The 23,217-nt window shown below is 40.5% G+C and overlaps 1 protein-coding gene across 4 annotated transcripts in view; it reads left to right on the top strand.

The window, feature by feature from the left end:
• The window catches only part of RGS7 (regulator of G protein signaling 7), a 446,471-nt gene that overhangs the window by 406,496 nt on the left and 16,758 nt on the right, over window positions 1–23,217 (top strand). For all 4 annotated transcript variants that reach the window (XM_075064188.1, XM_075064190.1, XM_075064187.1 and 1 more), the window contains exons 10-15: window positions 5,694–5,768; window positions 7,759–7,857; window positions 8,910–8,971; window positions 10,377–10,487; window positions 11,053–11,178; window positions 20,968–21,154. In XM_075064188.1, coding sequence (XP_074920289.1) covers window positions 5,694–5,768; window positions 7,759–7,857; window positions 8,910–8,971; window positions 10,377–10,487; window positions 11,053–11,178; window positions 20,968–21,154 — 660 coding nt within the window. The remainder of the gene's footprint in view (window positions 1–5,693; window positions 5,769–7,758; window positions 7,858–8,909; window positions 8,972–10,376; window positions 10,488–11,052; window positions 11,179–20,967; window positions 21,155–23,217) is intronic.

Here is a 23,217-nt window from a genome sequence, read left to right as displayed (position 1 = left end):
ACAAGAATCAGTTAATTTACTTCTTACCTAGGTTACTATAATTCTGGTACTGGCATGTTTGGGGTTCAGATCCACAGTGTTTTTTAAACAAACCTTTATTTCCTATAAATATTTTTCTCTGTTATCTATCTCTTTCACTTGGATATATTTGGTTAATAAGAACCAGGGTTTTCTCGTCCTGCTTTTATTACTTCAGAGAAAGTAAAAGAGGACCCAGCTAACTATATATTTCATAAAAATTGCTCTGCCAAAATAAACCAATAGTCCATAAACCCATGTTTTCTTTACAAAGGTGTCTAGTGCTTAATGGCAAAAAAAAGTGCACTCTTCCCTGTTAATGAACTTGATTATGCTATACTGTGCTTTTTAGCATCCAATAAGTGTACTGTATTGTGAATGGTGCCATACAAAGCTGTGGGTATATTTCTTCCTGACTTCATGTAGTGATTAGTATGTGTTCTGAATACAGTTATTATGAAGTGCCACAATGAATGACAATGAACAGTCATTGGACCAAGGAAACAGAGTGTGGTTGGCTATATAGTCTAGTGGTAAGGGTACTTGCCTACGATGTGGAAGACTTAAGTGCAAGTCCCTGCTTCAGTGACTATGTAGTTATTTATCCAAAGGGGAACAACTCCTACAAGAGAACCTGGCCTCAGAATAGTCCAGTGGTTAGGGCCCTGTTGTACAGTGTAGGGAATCCAAGTTCAGATCCTGTCTCCACATTGGGAAGAGCTGGTGGGACCCAAGTTAGTGTTGAAACCACAGGATTAAAGGAGGGCACTGCTGTCAGAAAAGGGGGGAAAATGGCCCAATTTTGGGGGTAATCATGTCAAATTCGCAAATAGTTTCAGGTTGACCAAAACTGCATTGTTTAACATGTAAACTATTCATCTGAAAAATTTCACCTAACTCTGGCCCTGAAGCATGTGGACACGTTCACCTGCACTCGCTCCCAGTGCCTCTCACTCTATTGCCTTCGGTTATAACCGGAAATACCTCCTCTAGTGCTATTAAGAAGAGTCTGACATTTCCATTATAAACTCCGAAATCTGTACTATTTATAACAACTCTGACATTTTATTGAAGGCTCAGATCGGCCCAGTTAAGTCCCAACTTGGAGCAACTGTGTTTGCAACATTAAAAAAAAAAAAGTTTTCAGCAACATAACACATTTAAAATACATTGACATAAACCCAGGGACAAGATATAAGGTTTACAAATAGCTGGGTATAAAGGCTTACAAAAGGGAGGGAAGGTTACATTCTGTTTTCAATAACCATTTTGACATCACTGAATATAATTAAAGACAAAATCTGGCTCAGTCTTTTTAGTAAGACAGAGTTTAAAATGAAATAATGGGTTGAATTTGTTCATGGAATTATTTCTGGGATGAATTTGACTCCTTTCCCTTCTTTTTATGTATTATTTAGAATTGTTATGATAAATATTGAAATTAAAATTTTCCTGGGACATACTCATTAAAAGCATAATGAAATGGTGGAAATTTTGTGTGGTGTTTGCAACATGGTTCCCAGATCATCTACTTCTATGGATGTGTCATATCCTAAGTGATTGGCTGTTGAAATGTCCTGCAGTAAAGCAAGTCAAAGTGAATAAAAGGTTTCAGTTAGGTCTGTGTAAAAATTGGGATATGAAACCCCAGACAATACAAAACTCACCATGTTTGATGTTTTGGTAAAAATCTGTGGCCTGATTGTGTTCCCATAAAAGTCAATGAGAGTTTTGCCATTGAGTTCAATCAGTGTATGACTGTACATGTGAAAGACAGCACAGGTTTTTCTAAAGGTTCTATTAAATTTTAGTAACCTGGAATGATTTATGATTTTTATAATCTTAAATTGGCCAAGTTTCACTTTGAGTTAGAAACTCAGAGCAGAACTTGGGGTTCAAACTAACTTTAACTAAAACTGATGAAAAGATTCAAATGACTGCAGTGTGCCCCAGGAATGATTATGATTGAGTTTCACACAGCTTTGGTTAAAATGTCATCTTTGGCTCAACATACCATGCCTCAATGTAGTGTAGTGGCAGCACATTCTTCTGACAGTGGATGCCTAGAAGCCTCCAGTTTTGTGTGCAAAACCTTATTTAAACACAGAAATTTGCATTTGTAACAACATGTACTAGCAGATCTAAAAAAAAATGGGTTTTGTGTCATTTTATGCTACTTTATGATGTTGTAAGAAGGACTGAAATGTACATTTGTTTGTTGTTTCCATTTGCTTTGTTTTTTAATTTTAAAGGCTTGTTTGACTGGAGAACTTTCTTGGGTACCTCACGTATTTGTTGTGAGTTCCAACCCCATAACTGAGATGTTGAACCTTAAAAAACCTATGCCTTTTAAGCAAAGCATTTATTAGGCAGTTAAATAGGCGTTAAATAAGCTTCTTCATAAACATAATCTTAAACAGCATAGCTAAAATCTCTTCCCCTCACAATTGCTCAGCTTTGTCTCTTGTGATGTCTAACCTGAAAGGGACTCAATGAAGAACCAATGAAATGACATGACCTGAATTTCTAAAATAAACAAAAATTAGCGGGAAATGTGAAAAGATGTTTTTGTCTATATTTTGTCAAGACAGTTCAATCCCCTTTATGTTACATGAAGAAGCAAGCTCAATTTCCTCACCTTCTTCAGGCTATCTTTTAAAAAAGTGGTCCAATAGTCCTTGCTTTCTGAAGGAGTGATAGTCAAGATCATGGTGTAGGTTCCACATATACTATGAGGCACCTTGCACAGTCTATGCATTGCTTTCTGGGTCCACCACACTTTTCAAATGGCAGCATTGCAAAGAAGATCTCTTATTGTTTGGAGTCCCTGACAGAACCAAGGAAGAAATGTGTTTTGCTTCTGTGGTCTTGAAAAGGATTTGTTCTCTCTGAGTTATGAGTTTGAGCTGTAGCAACTTCTAATTATGTGTCCAACACAAATTATAGGTAATAATTTAATTGACTAATAATCTTAGCTGCTCCACTCTCAACCTCTGTCACAAATGCCTGCTAGAGTGAACATTAGGTTTTTTCTCATGCTTCTCTGTATATAGTTCACAGTCCTTTCAACATAGAAAGATAAAGTGAAATCTCCCTAAAGGCCACCTGAACAACCAGCAAAAAACAGTGCCTAGCAAAAGTAGGTCTCAAAATTAGTGTTGCTAGACCTCCAGTTTTCGACTGGAATGCCGCTGACTGAGCCCCTAAAACTCCCGTCAGAGGTGCAGCAGGGCTAAGGTAGGCTCCCTGCCTGCCCTGGCTCCATGCAGCTCCCGGAAGCAGCTGGAGTGTGCGGCTCCTAGGTGCAGGAGTGACCACGGGGGTTCCGCATGCTGCCTCTGCCCCGAGCACTGACTCCACAGGTCCCATTGGCCGGGGCTAGCAGCCAGGGGGACAAGCCTGCCTCTCCCGGGAGCCGCCTGAGTTAAGCGCCGCCCAGAGCCCAAACCCCAACTCCTGCCCCAGCCCTGAGCCCCCTCCTGCACCCAAACTACCTCCCAGAGTCTGCACTGCACACCTACTCCTGCATCCCAGCCCAAGCATCGAGTTCCCTCCTGCACTCCTGTGGTAACTTAGCCTTCCAGTCCCAGACCTTGACTTTAGCATCCACAATCTGGTCCTGTCCCAAACCTGGACTTTTGCGTCCAAAAGTCTGGGGGCTTACCTGAACTCCCCCAAGCTCACTACCAGCTTGGGTATTTGGGCTGCCACCAGGTCAGGTAGGTAATTTACTTCAGGGGCCTGACCTCCCCCTTTCCTCTCTCTGGTGTCCCCAACCCTCCCTTGGTGGGACACCCAGATTCCAAATCCCTTGGATGCTAAAAGCAGGGGAGAAAACTCCTTCTCCCCTCCTTCCCCGGCTTGCCCAGAAACCGGTTTCTCTGCTTCCCAAGAGATAAGCGTTCTCTCTCTCAGGACAATTGAGATGCAAAATACCAACAGCTTGGCTTTGCCTTCCCCTGTGCCTGCTCTTTCCCTGAAAGCAATAGGAAAATAGCCCACAGCCTGGCTTTTCCCTTCCCTTTGCCTCCCTAGGAAAAGAAACTTCCACACGTGTTAAAAGAAAAGTTTATATAAAAAAAGAAAGAAAATATAAAACAATAATCTTGCATTAAGAAACTCAATACAGGCTCTTGCTTATAAGAAGATATGAAGAAACAGTCTGATTTAAAAGATAGCCCAATTAAACCAGTCCAACAAATCAACATACATGTGAATACACCACAAAGATCATCATAGCCGAATTACTTTGCGTTCCCTTGGTACTTACAGATGTTTAGAAGAAACTTTAAGATAAGATGGAGTTAGGAGGAAACCTTGTTTACTCACAGCCGAGAAAACAAAAAAGACACCGAGTATACAAATTCCCGCTCCTGACTTTAAACAATCCAGTTCTCTGATTGGTCCTCTGGTCAGGTGTTTGGTTACCCTTTCCAGGTAAAAGAAACTTAACCCTTACCTTACCTATCCATTTATGACAACTCCAAACCCTTCAGCCCAAGCCTAGAGTCCCTTCCTGTACCCTAAACCCCATCCCTGGCTCCATCCCAGAGTCTGCACCCCCAGACGAAGCCCTCACACCAACCCCCAGCCCTGAGCCCCCTCCTGCACCCCAATCCCCCCTGCCCCAGCCCTGAGCCCCCTCACTCAAACTCCTTCCCAGATCCTGCACCCATCCAGCACACCGAACACCTCGGCCCCAGCCCAGAGCCCCCTCCTTCACTCTAAACCCCTCATCCCTGGCCTCACACCAGAGGCTGCACACCCAGCTAGAGCCCTCACCCCCTCCTGCACCCAATCCCTTGCCCTAACTAAAAGCCCCCTCCTGCACCCTGATCCCCTCATTTCTGGCCACACCCCAGATCCTGCATCCCCAGCACAGAGCCTGTTCCCCCTGCCATACCCCAATCCCCTGCCTCATCCCAGAATCCCCTCCCACACTCCAGACCCCTTGGCCTCACCCCCCCTGCCTAGAGCTCCCTCCTGCACCCCAAGCCCCTCATCCCTGGTCCCATGCCTGAGCTCGCACACCCAGTTATAACCCTCACTCACTCCCGCACCCCAACCTCCTGCCCCTGCCTGGAGAAAGTGAGCATGTGAGCGAGAGTGGGAGGGAGGTGGGATGGAGTGAGAGGGGCAGGTCCTAGGAGAAGGGGCAGGGCAAGGGCAGGGCTTTGGGTAAGGGGCAGAGGCAGAGCAGGGGTGAGGCAAGGGTGTTTGGCTTTCTGCAATCAGAAAGTTGGCAACTCTACTCAAAATAGACCAAGCAACATTGTTCTGGAAACCCTAATGATGTTTTAAAGTAATAAATTAAGACAGCAAACTGTCTATTGGAGGTGGATCTCAGTGCAGGTTTCAAAACATTATCTCCTGAAGGCATTGCTTTTGCATTATAGTGGCATCCATATTACTGCATAGATGCAAGGTGCAAACCGGTAATATTCATGGTCCTGTATACAATGTTATCTCATATTTTTCCAGAGGAGTCTACACTCCAGCATCTTATGTTGTTGAATATAGTTTGTGATCCGCAGGATAGATTTATCCATACTTCACAGTTTTGACCATGTCTTTCTTACTCTAACCCATAGTACAAGCTTCACTATGCAGTAACTAAATGCAATAAATATGGAGTTCAATGTCAGATTCCATTCTTATATTTTTTTAATTTTTAGCCTGGATGTGTAAACACTACTGAAGTGGATATAAAAAAGTCTTCAAGAATGAAAAATCCTCACAAAACAAGAAAGGTAAGTACTGTGTTTGGATAAAAAGTGATATATTTCCAGAGTTGTTTATTTAATATGAATGAAATATGTAAAACCTTTTTTTCACCTTTCTTTGCATTGAAAAAATACATACAAAATTCTATAGCCTATTGTGACTTGAAACTACTAATTAGTAAGCCATTTACTAAGGGTATGTCTACACTTACCGTTTAAAATGCAAAAAGTCTCTTTTTTGCACCAAAACTGCGGGAGCGTCTACACTTGTTAATGACTTTTTGCAGTGAAACTCAGAAGTTTCACCACCAAAAGAAAACCACCTTCACAAGAGGCACGCAGCTGTTTCGGCTGTTCTTTTTGCGCTGCTGGGGCCTCCGGCGGATAACCTGCAGTTCCAAAAGCGACCGCTCTGGCCAGCATCTCCGCTGCTCTGATGCACAGACATCTGCCCCTCCCCTGTAAGCCCCAGGAAGTTTGAAGCTCCCTTTCCCTAGGTTTGTAGATGTGGCAGGAAAAGCAGCCAGATAGCAGGAGGCTTTTAAAAAATGCCACGGAAGAAACAAGGATGTAATGGGGCTTCTGAGATATGAAGCAGGGCAGCACAGGGCATTGAGCAGGGATCCAGAATACCTTCCACTCATCCCCCCCTTCCCACAAGACCTATCAAGAGAACTCCACTGTGGGATAGCTGCCCTACAGCACTGCTCTCACCAGCGATGGAAGTGCTGGCAGTGTAAACACTCTGACGCCTGAGGAATTGAGTGAGTACACAAACCAGTGCTTTACTTTCACCGGTTCCCTATCACCGGTGAAACTTACAGCACAAAAACTCAGTAAGTGTAGACATACCCTAAAAATTAAAACAGACCTGCTTTTTCTTTAAGCTTTTTCTTACAAGGCTATTTAAGGGTACTGAGCACCTTCATCTTCTGTTGTTCACTCATAATCAAGCCTTACAAGAACTTTCCAATTTTAACTGCCCTAAACAAAATATGTTGTTTGCAAATATAAATTCCATGACCCCAAGGAAGCTCTCAGAGGCACAGACAGGAACTAAAAGAATAAGAGACCAATTTTTTCCAGTGTAGAACATATTGTCAGTATGTTGTTCAGTATGTTGAATATTGCATGGTACATACTTACAAATTTTCTGTCGTTAGTTAAAGGGAAAAAACAGAAGTGAAAATGCCCACAGAACTTTCATTTTCAGTAAGTAGAAACATGCAAGAAAAATAGTAGTAGCAATGGATCTTTGCACATCCTTGAAAGTAAAGAGAAATTTAGAATGAAGATATCCCCAAAGGAAACTCCTGGAACTCTGGAAGAAATAGATTAGATATATCAAACCAATTTTACAAATTGCCCAAGTCTATATAGCAGGTTGGACCAATACCCCAGGTCCAAGCAGCCCTAAATTATAAGATATTCCAGATCCAGATCTGGATCCCAGTTCTGTACATTGATCCCATTTTTAATCTAAAGTATCACTTTGGAGTTAGATTATAGTGTTGTTGCATGGTAAAGTCCTGAAGGAAGACTGGATTTGGATATGTCATCAGCACAATTTGATTGCATTAGTGAAAGGTCCCAGGCATTAGTCATTTATCAAGCACCTGGCACACATATGGGAAGTGTACAAATAATAACTCATCATGGCAGTGTACCTCTGAATTTCCTGTTCCTTCTCTTCCATGCCAACCACCTCCACCCACTATAATAGATGCCCTACTGTGTCATCCCTAACATGTGCTACATGCAAATATATAGAGAGTTAGACATAGAATCCTATGTTATCATGTAATAAGGCCTTTTCTCCTAATTCTTAATTTCATTTCGCAACATTGTGTTTCAATGCATGGCATATTTACAGTACTGTTGAACAGTGATGTAAGGCTTTTGAATACACAGAGGTAGCTAACTTCTTAAATACATAATACAAAATATATATGATGATGTCTGTATAAGAGAAGCACTCTTTAAAAACAAATGTCTTTCTTTCCATACTTTTTCATAGTCTGTCTATGGATTACAAAATGACATTAGAAGTCATAGTCCTACCCACACCCCAGTACCAGAAACTAAGCCACCCACAGAAGACGAATTACACCAAGAGGTTTGAAAACAGTTATAATAAACTTCTAAATAAACCATTCTGGAAAATAAAAATTAGAATAAAAATTGACCATAACTGTCAAGTATATTTATTTAACATTTAAATTAGATCAATTAAATGTTTAGAGGAAACAGAGTTTGAGAGTATATTTCTTCTCATCTCAGTATATGGAAATTTATGCATATAACTTTCCTTAAGGGTAATGGGAGTAGCACTATCTTTTTTTAGTCTTTATTAACAGTGTAAGGCTTTACAATAATCCAGTTTGTGTGTTCCTTTTGTAATTAAATGCATTAGCCTTTTTGCAGTAACCAGTTCACTCACTCTCTCTTCGAACACTTCACTTTAAGGTTTGAGAGCATATCTGCATCTCAGTGTGTGTGGATTTAGTCATATATTGCCATTAATCAGGACTGGCACTAGTGTTTTTAGCGACCTAGGTGCACGGCCATTTCACCACCCAGCGCGCTGGTCCCGCAGCCGTGCCTGTGGGAGGACCACCGGAGCCGCGGGAGCAGTGGACCATCTGCAGGAATGCCTGCGGCAGCTCCACTGGAGCCGCGGGACCAGGGGACCCTCCTCAGGCACGACTGCGGCAGGTCCACCGGAGCCGCCTGCCGCCCTCCCTGGCAAAATGCCACCCCCCAATAATCCTGGCGCCCTAGGCAATTGCCTAGGCCACCTAAATGGAAGCGCCAGCCCTGCCATTAATACTTCATTAATCTTTCCCAGAGCAATAGAAGCGGTAAACAGTGGGTGACTGGGAACAATTAATGGATTTCTCTATAAAAATTAAAATACTAATTAGATTTATTTGATGAACCTTTAGGAAAAATGTTATACTTGTCCATTTTTAGCTATGTATAATGTCTTGTATTAATAGAGAGTTCCATCTACTTTAAGAAATATTATGATAATATGTAATTATAGCTCATATACACTTCTCTGTGACTTAAGAAAAATTAAATTTACACTGTAGTCCTAATAAAAAGTATTGAAAATAGAGTCAAGCAAGATATTACTCATGCCACTTTTTGCCTTCACTTTTTCAGATAAAATATTGGCAAATACAGTTAGATAGACATCGATTGAAAATGTCAAAAGTTGCAGAGAGGTACGTATATTGTCACATTTTCTATTTTTGAAATGGTCTAAGAAGTATCTAGAAAATTTCTGTGAGAAGGAGCCAGAGAGAGGAGACAAGGGAGCTGGGATATGTTATTCAAATTGACTGAAGACAGTTTACTTTTTGTCAGCTGTGAAGGCATGTCTATTTTCTGATTCGCTAATATGGTGAGATTTAATGCCATTTCTTTCAGTTCTGTGAAACAGGAAAAAAAGTGCTGAATTTAGAAGAAAGCTGTGGCATGATCATGAACACTGCTTTGTACACTAAGCTCCCTGACATTGCCTACCTTAGGAAAATTGCGATCTGTTTTTCAGGACCAATGTGGAGAAAAAGCTACAAAATTCCTAATGTAGATGTAACTGACTTGTTATTGTATGTTGTATATGTTTATATGTCCCTATGTACAGAGGCTGTGTCTGTTACAGCTCTGCAGTGCAGAGCCTGGCTCTTTAGCTTAACTATAGCGCCGCTTATTTTCAGCTCAGGAGTCCCCAAGTTCGGTCCCTGGTATTGACCAAATTGGTGGCGTCTCACAAACTCCCACTGAAGTCATCGGGTACCACAGCTGGTGTTGATGATTTTTGTGGGCCTGCAAGACAATTTTTGCACCACGACATTGTTCTAAGTTCATTCCCGACAAATTAAAAAAAAACAACACTTGTTTCATTCTCTTCCCCCCCCGCACCACCATCATTAACTGACTCTTATCCTGCATGCTATCACCCCACTCTGCATTAATAGGATTTAACAACCTAGTTTTTATAAGTAAATAGGCAACTATATTTCCAAGAAAGCCAGAAATATCCTTATTTTCAGAACTAGGGGCCTGTTTTAGAAAAACCATGTTTTGCCGTCCCCCCCCCCCCCCCCCCCATAGTCTGGCCACCTGAAAGAGCCACTGCACAGTTGAGTTGGTGACTCAGGCAGTAGGCTTGAGTGACAGCACCTATGCAGCTCAGGGACTTATCCCCAGATCTGTTGTACAATAATGTTACCACATTGCTTCCATTAAGCAACCCAGTGAGCTCCCCTCCCAACTCAGCCCTCCCCAACTCAGAGTCAAATCTACTTAATTAGTTTTTTATTTCAGCTTCTCTCTGTGCCTTATTTCAATCTCTTTGCACTTCAGTTGCCTCATGTATAAAATGAAGCTAAAATCTGATTCATGGGCTGCGTGTTAGACTTCATTGATGAATGCATTTGACATTCTTCAGTGAAATACTATGCAGAAATGTTTAGAAGTATTAATAAAGCTTGCAGTTTATTTTATTTCAGCCCTTGATAAAATGAGAAGCACTATCCCACCACCACCACTGTTTACTTTTAAAAAACAGGTTTCTGATCATAAAGCTCGTTAACATGACAATGTTTGATGGTTTTGTTTTTCTAGTCTGTTAGCTTACACAGAGCAGTATGTGGAATATGATCCATTTCTTGTGCCGCCTGACCCCTCTAACCCTTGGCTATCAGATGACACTACATTCTGGGAACTAGAGGTCTGGTATGTTATTTCTTCCTTCTTTTCAGATTAATTATGTATACAGCAATAATTTCCGTCTTTGCTTGAAATGTGCAGATTTCAACCATACGTTCTGCAGGACAGTACTGAGGCAGATAGGAAATGAGATTACCATGCTACCAATTTGCTCTTGGTCTTTTCAGCTGTACAGTTTCATGTTATTTTGTATGGATTTATATACTTGCATGAAAAACTGCAGGGTCCACAGTGGAGGACCACTGAGGAGGGGGACAAGAAGGGGAGGCCCATATATACATATATGTGTGTGTGTGTGTGTGTATGTGTGTGTGTGTATATATATACATATATATATATATATACACACATACACACACACACACACACACACTCCTATGCTATATTGATTAAGCACGGACAGTGTGCTTGGCACTGACCATTAAATCTTTATATAACAACACCGTATAAACACAAGTGACTTGGAAAGCGAGAAACCCGTAGCTGAACTTTAGGAGTTTCCATCATTATTTGCATATACAACACTAAAGTGCTAGCTCAGGTCTGTGACTACTTTTTTTCTTGCCCATAGCAAAGAGCCAGGGCAACAGAGGGTAAAGCGATGGGGCTTTGGCATGGATGAAGCATTGAAGGACACAGTGGGGAGAGAGCAGTTTCTCAAGTTCTTGGAGTCGGAGTTCAGCTCAGAAAACTTAAGGTGAAGCTGAAGAGTTTTTATCTTTTAACAACAGCTAAGAAATGTTTTGTGTGTCTGGTGCCATTTTTTTTAAATTTATTTTCTCCCTTATAGATATAGTCCCATTTCTTCTCCTTAAGGGTACAAAATCCTACAAGGTGTTGGATGCCCTCATTTTTCAATGGTTTTTAGTGTTAATGGTGCTCAGGCCAACACCAACAACTATATAAATACTCCGCATCCCTAAACACACTATTCTGATCATGTCCAGTTTCTAGAGGGATCCTCTCTCAAATCATCATATTACATGTCTCAGAAACACTGACCAGCCACAGGGCATTTGCTATCTTTAAATACATACAGCATTATAAGGACAGTACACTTACAATGGGAAATTTTCAAATGCAACTAAGGGATTTAGGAGCAAAAATCCCATGGATGTTTGCTCCTAAATATCTTAAATATCTTAGCTGATTTTGAAAATCTCCCTGGCAGTGATTAAAAAGAACAATAAAATGCTCTTAACTCTTAGTGTAGGTTAAACATGGTATGACTAATGTGACTTGCTCCTGTCATGCAAGTTTTTTTAGAAGCTTGTAAATCTCCAACAAACGTCTCTTCAAAAATTGCATAATAAAGGCACTGTGTATGTGTAGGACAACTTGTCAAATCTAAATTTTTCTACTTTAAAACAAGATCTCTTTTAAAAATGAACAGAAAAGGCCTATTTCACAGTATAGAATTATAGTCAAACCACTAGCAAAAGCCATTTTTGGTTGTTGCTGTTCCAATGAAGCTGTATTAAAACTGCCAGTATATGCATGTGAGAAGGACTTAACAATGGATATTAATTTTTGCTCATCTATGGCCAAAAAAGGGTGAATTTTGCTTCTCAAAGGTATGTATATCAAAAACCCATCCCCATACTAAATTATTTTCATTGCCTAGCTGTGACTCCCTTAAAAATGGTATTCACCAGGCACTTGGGCACTATGGAGAGAGACTAGTGGGACCAGACAGCAAGTGGGAAAAATCGGGACGGGGAGTAATAGACGCTTATATAAGAGAGACCTCCAAATATCGGGACTGTTCCTATAGGAGCGGGACATCTGGTCACCCTAAGAGAGACCCTGGTCTAGTGTAAAAGCCCTAATTTGAAAGATACCAAGCATCCTCAGTTTCTAGAGATGAGGGTACATAGCACTGAAGTATTTCCAAACTTACATCAGAATAACTGGGAGCAGATTATTCCATGCTATTGGGCATTGTTTTACCATACTATATTTAACATATTCACAGTTTGGAAATCTCCAATATTAAGTCTGGATTTAATGTGGTAATAAGGAAACCCCTTATCTAGTCAAATTATAGAAGAATTTTGGATCAAAAATATAAATTAAATATACTGGACCTTATCCTGTTCCCAACTGTTGTTTTGCATTGATTTCAGAGGGACTAAGACCTGGGCCAAGGTGTGTGTTGCTAAATAACACGTTACTTGTAGGTGGCAATTTCTGAATTAAAAAAACTAAGTGATAATTAAAGGGCAACCTTTTATCAGCCTGGTACAAAGGAATGGGAAGGTATTTTTTTATTTAAAAAATGTCCCAGTAATTCCTTATTCAAGGCAGCTGTTGAAACATGAACCTGTTCAACCTAGCACATGCTATGTTTTCTATACTTTTTCTATGACTAATTTGTCTTGCTGCCAACCAGACTGTTACCACATAATCCCAGGCTCTTTCCTCTAATCCTATTTACAACACTAACTACAGGCAAACTGCAAGTAACTGATCCAGCAGAATACCCTAGAGGATTTTGTTTGGAGCTAATTTCTCAATATGCCATCTACCGTTATATCTATCTATCTAGGTTCCTATATTAGCGTAATAAAGCATAATATCTGAGCGGAGATGGGTGCCAAATAAAAAGCTATACCTGTGACATGTTAGAGAGAACTCATTTTAAAGTCTCATATGTCTGAGACTCAAAATGCCACTGATTGCAGTGATATAAATAAAATTTACTTCTGACATAGCAATTCCATACATAATGAGTCACAAAGTACCGTTGATGCACAATGGCACACCTAAAAGTCTCAGCATCTTCCCGAATGCTATCACAACTCAGTTTTGATTTCTTTAAGTGTAAGACCACCTACATGCTTACACAGCTATTAACAACATAGTGATAGAATTTGTAGTTTGGGGGATTTGATAGCATCTTTCTAATGCTGTGGCAAGAGGATTTGCTTCTGTCAATAGCTCCTCAGCTTAGTAACATGACTAACATAACTTCACATCCATGTTTATCAGGTGTCATCCCTTTGCAGATTTGACCACGACTGAATTTAAAACAAGTGTCTTCAAAACTGGAAGAGTAGCAAACAGATGGGACTATAGTTCCAAACTGCGAAATGTCCTGTAGAAAATACAGCATTGGGCTTCAGGCATTGAGGAAACATTCACTCCTAATCAATCTAAAGCCATGTGCCCAGGTCAATGGAAGAAATGGAGGAGATATAAAAAGAAGCTGTAATCAAGGAGCCACACCCATTACATGAAACCATGTTTATTTTTAGCTTTATCTCATTAATATTGTCAATATAACTTTTTTCATGCCCTTGAGTTGGGAAGTGGAATCAGGATTGGTACTGGGAGTGAAGTTGACCCACAGTAGAGTCTTTCTTAAGAAGTGTGAGCCAATGTGAAGAAATTTGAAGCAATAGACTGAAACCAAGAGGAAGGCTAGTTCAGTGGTTAGTATGCTAGCCAAGGACTGAGCACATGTTGGTTCAGTTTCCTGTTTAGACACGGGCAAGTTAATTAGTGTCTCTGTGTCTCTGCATTTTGGTTCCCTGTTTGTAAAATGGGAAGAATACTACTTCCCTACCTCATGGGAGTGTTGTGAAGATAAATAATTAAAGACTATGAGGTGCTCAGATACACAGTAATGGGGTGGGGGGGCCATGTAAGCACCATAAATTGATAAAACATAATACTGTACTTCTTGGGTAAAGCTCAGCTGGATGAGAGACATCCCTAGTCAATGTAGCTGCTGCTTGGTCCCCTTTTGCTCTTCATTCAGCTAATATTTCTTGGAAAAAGTCTGATCAGGGGTGTTAGTAGTGTAGCTTCAGTACAGGGCATGGGATTCTGAGTGGACCATTTAACTCAGAAGGCTCACAGAACTGGTCCTCCATGCATCAAGCCTACACTATTATACCCTCCTTAGTAATCATCCACAGAGCAAGTCCTTTTGGAAGCTCTGCTTTATGCTTGGCTCACTGTGAGGCCAAGTATTACAGTAACACAAGAGTTGAGAGTATCATTTTTGCAAAATTCCTAGCTCCTGTTAGGAAGCAAAGAACTATATTTGAAATGTGGATGCTTAAGTTTTAGCATGATCCAGTACTGCCTGGATCAGTTGGTTGCCCAGGCACACTGGGATATTCAAAGGAGCGTATGGGATTCATGCACCTAAATCTCATTGAAATATGAGAGTTAGACACCTAACTTCCTTCATCTTCTTTGAAAATCCCAGCCTCTCTCCTTGTCTGATCCTTGCTGTGTCTATGTATCACTGAGGTCTCTGACAAGTAAGTATTTATATGTAGCCTGCCGATTAGTTTCCAGGTGGAAGTTGTTATGGATTTCAAACTATAAAGACCTAAATGGTTTTGAGTCTTGCCTACATGACAGACCATCTTTCTCCCTGTGTGATACAGCAGCAGCTGTGTGCTCAGAGGTACTTGTGCTAAAAACAGCCCATGAGGTTAAAAAGGAACGAAAAGTGACAGGGCATCTTCTGAAATGTGCCCTTCTCCTTGATCAGACAGACCTTGGATTTGTTAACTTTTATAAGATGCTGGAAAGCTCGAGGGAGAGAAGAGTTCTGGGTGCTTGATAGCATATATATGTGTGTATGTCAGAGCAGGGGGTTAGAGAGTGGTCAGATATGGGGTTAGCATGCTGGACAAATAGTCTAGTTTCAGCAACCCAGCGTGCACTGGAATTTTGTGTGGGGCTTTTTTTTGTAATCACACACCATACTTGCTGTAAAAATCACTAGCACCAGGGATAGATGCTTCAGATGAATCCTTTCAAATAAATAAATCAAATAATTGTATACAGCTCAGTGGTGTGAAACATAGACTACATCAGCCGTATGTCTTAATGCTTGATGCTTTTGTTTACTTTATATGAAAGAATATATACATACATTGTAGTTTAATTATACCATAATAAAATGATTTGATTGGTGGAGGAGGGAATGATACAGGAGATAGGCATATTGGTTTGATTGATTTTTCCCTTTCGGTCTCATCTTGCTTTTCTTGTTGCTATTTATTATTAATCATCATTGTAGATTATTTTTAAATGTTTTTATCTATTTAACTATATTTATCTGAAATGCCAGTGGGAAGCTAGTTCTGCAGTTAACTGACCACAGAGAAGAGTTATTGGCCTTTGTTGCAAGGTATAACAGGCAGAGCTGATAGCAATCTACAGTTGAGATTGTCTAACACTTTCTATTAACTCCTGTTTTCAGTTGCTAATAAAGGTGCCAAACTTTAATCTCTCAGACTGAAATGTTCCATGCTTGCTCTCTGCCTCAGGATGAATTTTGGAATATTTCAGCAATAGGGGTTTCAGAGAAAAAGGCTAAGGATTAATAGGTAGTTTAGCCAATGTTAATATTTTTTCCAGCCATTCCCTTGAAGAGCTTTAGCACCTCCTTGTTTTGGAGCAAGACTTGGTATTTGGAAAAGGGGTGATCCAGGTGTCAGAAAGAGGGTTTTTTCTGTTCTCATGAAAATCCATCCAAATATGACAGAGTTACAAACCTCTCAGATGCACATGCTCAGTTGAGCTTGTCAGGAGCTTGCTGCTAAAGCCTCCAAATGTTCCATCCAGCTCCATAAAGCTACCCACATGCTGACTGCACTGTGTTGGAGTCCTACAGAGCTCCCCACATGATAGGCACAAAGCTAGAGCTCTGGATACAGGGATGTACCAGTAGCTTTGGCCCATGGCTGGTTGTATCGCATTAGGAGTGAGGAGGAGCCTGTGAGTTCTAATCAGGGTTTTTCCATTAGCTGGTGTTAATTCTATGAATGTCACTTCCCAGGCAATCTTAATTTGGCCCCTTGTGTGTATGCATGATGACAGTATTTAATTACATGTTTACATACTACTTGTTCTACAAAACTCTCACTTTATTCAGTGTACTGGAGAGACAGTGATTGAGGCAAAGGGTTGTAAGAAAAGAAAGGATGTTCTCTTGTGTTTAAGGTACTGCACAGGGACCCTGCAGGTCTATGTTCCAACCCTGGCTATGCTATTGATTTCCTGTGTGATAGCTAGCAAAATTAATGCACACACACATGGTGGTAGCCTTAAGGCTTGACTCTTCTGTAGGAAGAGGGTGTACATTTTGTTTTGAAAGCTCAGTAAGCAGATTAAAATGTATATCTGCAGTGAAGTAATCTCCCTAGACATAGCATATTGGAGCTCTCAGCACATTTTTTGCTTCCATTTTAAAAGAAGTTTCTACAATTACAGTCTCACAGTTTCTGTAGGGTTTTTGGAATGCCAACATTAGAAATGTAAAATAAAAATTAATCTACCAGTGAGGAGCTTGTGCTCACCTTGATGAAGGATGGGTCTGGATTGCCTTTCTTTCCCATGCTAGAAGCTACATGTTCCTCCAAAGTAGTTCAGTTTATCTCCCGCCTATTTTTCCATCATTGTCTGTACCATAGTGTAAGTCAATGGTTCACATGCAAAATAGCATCCTGGGTTTATTTGTGGGGCTCCCAGAAATATTGGTGATAGCAAGAAGGAATAAACAAGATCACTGTCCTAGGATAGATCCTAATGGATGTGTGGGTCTGAAAATGGCTGTGGTTACAAAGAACATCCCTTACATTTCTCTGCTCTTTACCTACCTTTCGTACACATGAATAATCAGCCAATCCTGGTAGGTGCATTGGAGTGGGGCTTGCACTGAAGGACGTACCCTCTGAAATGTAAATATCTAAAGCAGTTTAAAACAACAAATTCAGGTTGCCTAAACTCAACAGAATTATTTACTGGGTCAGCTGAATTAAAGTCTGTGTGCTGTGCAGCTGTTAAGCTCGTGTAAGAAGAACACTATTCTAGATGCATTGCTTTCAAATTTACAGACCAAATAAAACCATCAGATTTTGGTGCTTCAGTGGTTAGGGCACTAACCTAGGACTACAGAGACTTGTGTTTTAAGCTCCTGTTCTGCCACAGACTCCCTGTGTGATCTTGGGCAAATCACTGAGCACCAGATCCTCAAAGCAACTTAGGTGCCTAAATGCCTTTTGAGGGTCTAGGCCTTCATCCCCCTGTACCTCAGTTCCCCATCTATACAATGGGGATAATAGCACTCTCTGACATCACAGGAGTGTTTTGAAGATAAATACAGTAAAAGGATTGTGAGGTGCTCAGATATCATTTAGAGGTCCCTAAAATAGATATCTCAAAAGATAGAGGCTGATATTAGACAGTTGAAGGTCAAGTTGATGGGAAGCCATAACAAGCTAAACCATTGAATGAGGTTGTCAAATACCATTTTAGGCTTCCAGCCATACAAAAAGGAGAGATGAGGCAGAACAGGTGACTGGGGAAGGGACCTATCTTTATCTCACCTCCCCTGCTACAAAGAAGTACTGGGCTCATGTGACTACCCTGCCTTCCATTTGTTAGAGTTAGGCCAGTTTAATAAGGGGACTATGAGACTAATTGCTTCCAATGATGTAAACTGAAATGAAGAACTATTTTGTAAGGTGTTCTGTTTATTTGCTTTGCTGTCTTTGTGCAGCAGCCTTACCACACTTGTAAGTATGTAATGTCATTTCTGACTTCTTGGGAGACCTGGGTAAAACACAGTAGTCCCTCAACACAGTGAAAACATTTCTTAGTCTTGCAGTGTATTCAGGGCAAAACCATGTTTTAACCATATTCCCAAATCATGCTCTGATCAAGTAAAGTCCAAGCCAGAGCACGGTCAAGATCAGTTGAGTCCCAACTTCTCTGTTATTAGACCAACCGTGTTGACATCACATTGGAAGACTATATTGTATCTGGCTCCCCCGACAAAGCAGAAACCACATTGTAGTGGGTCCTGTCTTCTCTGAGAATAAAACTGTGCTAGTTTATGGCACCATGCTTAAGTCTAGCTGTTTATAGCAGGATTCCCAGAGCAATTATCTTTTTTGTTAACTGTGTTGTACAGTCCGTGGACAACCAAATAGTGATTATAGTACAGTGATCAAGGTAACCATGCAGGTTCATTCACCTGCACATCCACCAATGTAATATACGCCATCATATGCCAGCAATGCCCCTCTGCTATGTACATCAGCCAAACTGGACAGTCTCTACGGAAAAGGATAAATGGACACAAATCAGATATTAGGAATGGCAATCTACAAAAACCTGTAGGGGAGCATTTCAACCTCCCTGGCCACACTATAGCAGACATTAAGGTGGCCATCCTGCAGCAAAAAAACTTCAGGACCAGACTTCAAAGAGAACTGCTGATCTTCAGTTCATCTGCAAATTTGACACCATCAGTTCAGGGTTGAACAAAGACTGTGAATGGCTTGCCAACTACAAAACCAGTTTCTCCTCCCTTGGTTTTCACACCTCAACTGTTAGAAGAGGGCCTCATCCTCCCTGATTGAACTAACCTCGTTATCTCTAGCTTGCTTGCATATATATACCTGCCCCTGGAAATTTCCACTACATGCATCCGACGAAGTGGGTATTCACCCACGAAAGCTCATGCTCCAAAACGTCTGTTAGTCTATAAGGTGCCACAGGATTCTTTGCTGCTGTAACCATGCTAGTATCCTAATAGCAACAACTGTATAAATGTGATTCCAGGTAGCACAGTTCAGATCACATTTGGTCAAGGCCTTTTTAGTGATCTTTTATTGGGCAGAAAAAATATACCATGGTCCCACACATAACCTAACATGGCCTCCTGAAGTATGTGTGCTCTGTATAGCAAGAAGCTAGATTGGATACTGCTATTTACAATTGCTCAAAATACCAGGTCAAGGGACAGGAAATGAAATTGAAAGGGGGAAAATTTAAAGCTGATAAAAGAAAATACATTTCTGGACAACATGCAATTAGCGTGCACAGTTTACAGCCACAAAATACAGTTGAGGCTAAGAGTTTAGCAGGATTCAAAAGAAGATTAGACCTTTATATGGATAACAAGCGGTCTGGCCTAGTGAATAGGGAGGAAGCAGTAGATGTGATGTATCTTGATTTTAGTAAGGCTTTTGACACAGTCCCACGTGACTTTCTCACAAGCAAACTAGGTAAATGTGGTCTAGATGAAATTACTATATGATGGATGCAAAACTGATTGAAAGACTGTGCTCAAAGACTAGCCATCAATGGTTTGCTGTCAGACCGGGATGGCTATCTAGTGGGGTCCCACAATGGTCTGTCCTGGTCCAGTACCAGTCCATATTTTCATTAATGACTTTCACTAATGGAAAATGGAGTGGAGAGTATGCTTATAAAATTTACTTATGACACCAGGCTAGGAGGGGTTGCAAGCAATTTGGAGGACAGGATCAGAATTCAAAAGAGCCTTGACAAATTGGAGAATTGGTCTGTAATCAGCAAGATGAAATTCAGTTAAGACAAGTGCAAAGTACTGCCCATAGGAAGGAAAACTCAAATGCACAACTACAAAATGGGGAATAACTGGCTAGATAGTAGTACTGCTGAAAAGGATCTTGGGGTTATAGTGGATCACAAATTGAACATGAGCTAACAACCTAATGCAGTTGTGAAAAAGGCTAGTATGCTGGGGTATATTAACAGTAGTGTTGTGTGTAAGACATGGGAGATAACTGTCCCGCTCTAATCAGCAGCCTCAGCTCGAGTACTATGTCCAATTCTAGGTGCTACACTTTAAGAAACATATGGAAAAAAATGGAACGAGTCCAGAGGAAAGCAACAAACATGATAAAGGGTTTAAAAAAACTGACCTATCAAAAAGGTTTAAAAAACTGGGCATAATTAGTCTTGAGAAAAGAAGACTGAGGGGGGAGACCTGATAACAGTCTTCGAATATGTTAAGGACTGCTGTAAAGAGGATGGCAATCAATTGTTCTCCATATCCACTGAAGGTAGGACAACAAGTAATGGCCTTAGTCTGTAGGAAGGGCTGTTAAATTTAGATATTTGGAAAAACTTTCTAGCCATAAGGATAGTTAAACTCTGGAATAGACTTCCAAGGCAGTTTCTGGAATCCCTGTTATTGGTTGGACAGACACCTCTCAGGATGGTCTAGGTACACTTGGTCCTGCCTCAGCACAAGGGGTTGAACTAAACCACTTGAGGTCCCTTCTAGATCTACATTTCTATGATTCTATAAATATTCGTGCTTCAAGGCAACCTGTGTTCGATGGGGGTTAGGCAAAAATTTCCCTGTGAGCAGATTACCCTGTAGGTTCCTTGCACCTTCCCATGAAGCAGCTGATACTGGCCACTGTTTAATACGGGACACTGGACTAGATAGACCACTGGTCTAAGCCAGAATGGCAATTCCTATACAGAAACTATATAATCCTTATACAAAATTAATGGTTACCACTTTGCTCATTGTTGTGTATTGTTTTGTGATGTGTGTAAAGCAGTTTTTAATGTCATTATAAACTATACTAATGAGAAGAAGTCATGAAAGGCTGGTTATACCAGAACCTAGGAAAGAAATTAACCTTAGAATTCAAGTTGCCATATTTTGCCATAGGTTCTGGTTAGCAGTTGAAGATTTGAAGAAGAGACCTAATCGTGAAGTACCTGCTCGAGTCCAGGAAATCTGGCAGGAGTTTCTTGCTCCAGGAGCTCCCAGTGCCATCAATCTTGATTCGAAAAGTTATGACAAAACCACACAGAATGTGAAGGACCCAGGAAGATACACATTTGAAGATGCTCAGGTCAGTATATGATCTTCATCCAGGCACTTCCGAGGTATAGCACCAGCCATTTGAATGCACACTCTTACAAACAGATATATTTGGTAAAGATAATATAGTGTTCACTTTTCTAAAAATATCAGTATCAATGCAGTATGGGGGAAACGCATTCCTTGGATTAAGGCCTATGCATTGCTTAAGTGTCATATGAGCCACAATTTTGATGACTGTAGTGGTGCAAAGGCTTCAAGCTGGCCCCCTGCACATGTGTGAATCTGCCCTGCTAGCCGGGGGTGTAGTGCAATATAGGTACAGTAAAGTTCATTCTCTTCAGGTACCAGGTTTCTTAACCCTTTTGCTCAGTTGCAGTAAAAATGCTACAGAAAATCAAATGAATTTCTGCCTCTCAGGATCTGCTCTTGAAGGACTTTTCTTAACCAAAACGAGGAATCTGTTCTCCTCTGGATGCATGTTCATAACTCTCATTAGCTTTTATAGGAGGCAAAAGTTTATACCAAGAAAAGATCGTTTGTCCCATGGGAGAAATAAATATAGAGGCTTGTACTGAGGTTATTTCTGAATCCTATGTAGAAGTGTACCTTATAAACCTCACTGTAAAAGTAATATCCACTGAACAGCATAGTAGTCTTCTAGGAACTGTTCTTCAAGGAGTGATATTCTAGGAATGAAGGACGGATTGAGTATGACTTTCTAAGATTTTTTTCTCCATTTTATAATTCGTGGGTTGATTTAATGAAGAAATATGGTACCATACACATAGCAAACAGATAACTTCAGTCCGAGTGGCCTTTGTTTTAGACTGAGAATAGCACAGCATAAAACAGCAAAATTTTCCTGAGAGAGCACACAATATGTCTCCACTGTGATAGTCTGCATTAAATTGAACACACAATGGTTGTCTGCCTACACTGAGCCCTTAGAAATTTAATGGTACAGTACACATAAAACAAAGACATAAATTACATAGTTAAATACTTCAGAAATACAGAAGATCTGGAAGCAAAGATATGTTTGAACTGCAATAGCTAAAGAAAAGCAACCTTCCTTGCCATTATTCTAGTTTTAGAAAATGGGTATGAAAGCTCAACACTCCTTTATTTTCTTCCTAGATTTTTTCCATTTGTGTATGGTCTGGCGTATGCAGACTCTATACAAAGAGGCTTTTTCCCATCAGAACTACCTCCTTTGATCTTGTTCAATGTAATTTAAGTCTGGCAGTGAACACTTCTCACTCAGAGCAATCAGGATAAGACTCACCTGTCCTGCCTTGAACATTATGATCTTTACCCACTGTGCTCAAGTGACAAGACTTTTTCAGTAGAGGGCCCCTTCTTTTGGAATTTGCTGCTCGTGATGGTCTGCCAGGTTTTGAGTTGAAGAGTCTCCAGGGCATCAAATAAGTAACTTTATTTTTGTTTAAAATACAGCTCTAGTCTGTAAGGTGACTCACTATAAAAATGGCATAATGAGGTTCCATATTTGTCTCTTGAAGAGTCCAGCTCTAATGTGTTCAATTTACAAGTAGAAAAAAATATTTTTTCTAACTCCAGCTTTCCCAGCTTAACCTGGAATCTGAGAAGCAACCTGGGTTCTTTACTTCTTGTGCATTACCACCAGTAATAAATTCTGCAGTTTAAGTTATTCTCTGTGACACCTCTGCGAGGCTGCTCTTTTCAGTGGTGTTTGCATAGATTCAACTGGCTGAATGTTGTTAACCAATCCTGTTCTGATACTATGGATGAAGGAACATAATCCTCTTTGTTCTCTCTTAGCTATATTAGCTGTGCTAAAAAAAAAAGTCAAATGGTGTAGAGACACTAAAGGGGCCAGATATGAATGCGTGAAGGTAGCATGTTGGGTCAGAAGGTGCTATTTTTTTTACATGATCACTTTTCAGAATTTATAAATGCATTAGATTATCCAAACTGAGATGAGAACTTTGAAAATTTGATTGACTTCTACCTACATTTTTTCTCCTTTCATTTACTTTCTCCATTCACTCAGCTTGCACTGTATAAAGTGTTAGGATTTTCACTTTCAGATTCATTCACTAGGTCAGTGTT

Source organism: Chelonoidis abingdonii, chromosome 3 (genome assembly GCF_003597395.2).
Source record: "Chelonoidis abingdonii isolate Lonesome George chromosome 3, CheloAbing_2.0, whole genome shotgun sequence".
Classification (NCBI taxonomy): domain Eukaryota; kingdom Metazoa; phylum Chordata; order Testudines; family Testudinidae; genus Chelonoidis; species Chelonoidis abingdonii.
The sequence above is the reverse complement of the archived record's forward strand: the minus strand, read 5'-3'. Positions and strand labels throughout refer to the sequence as shown.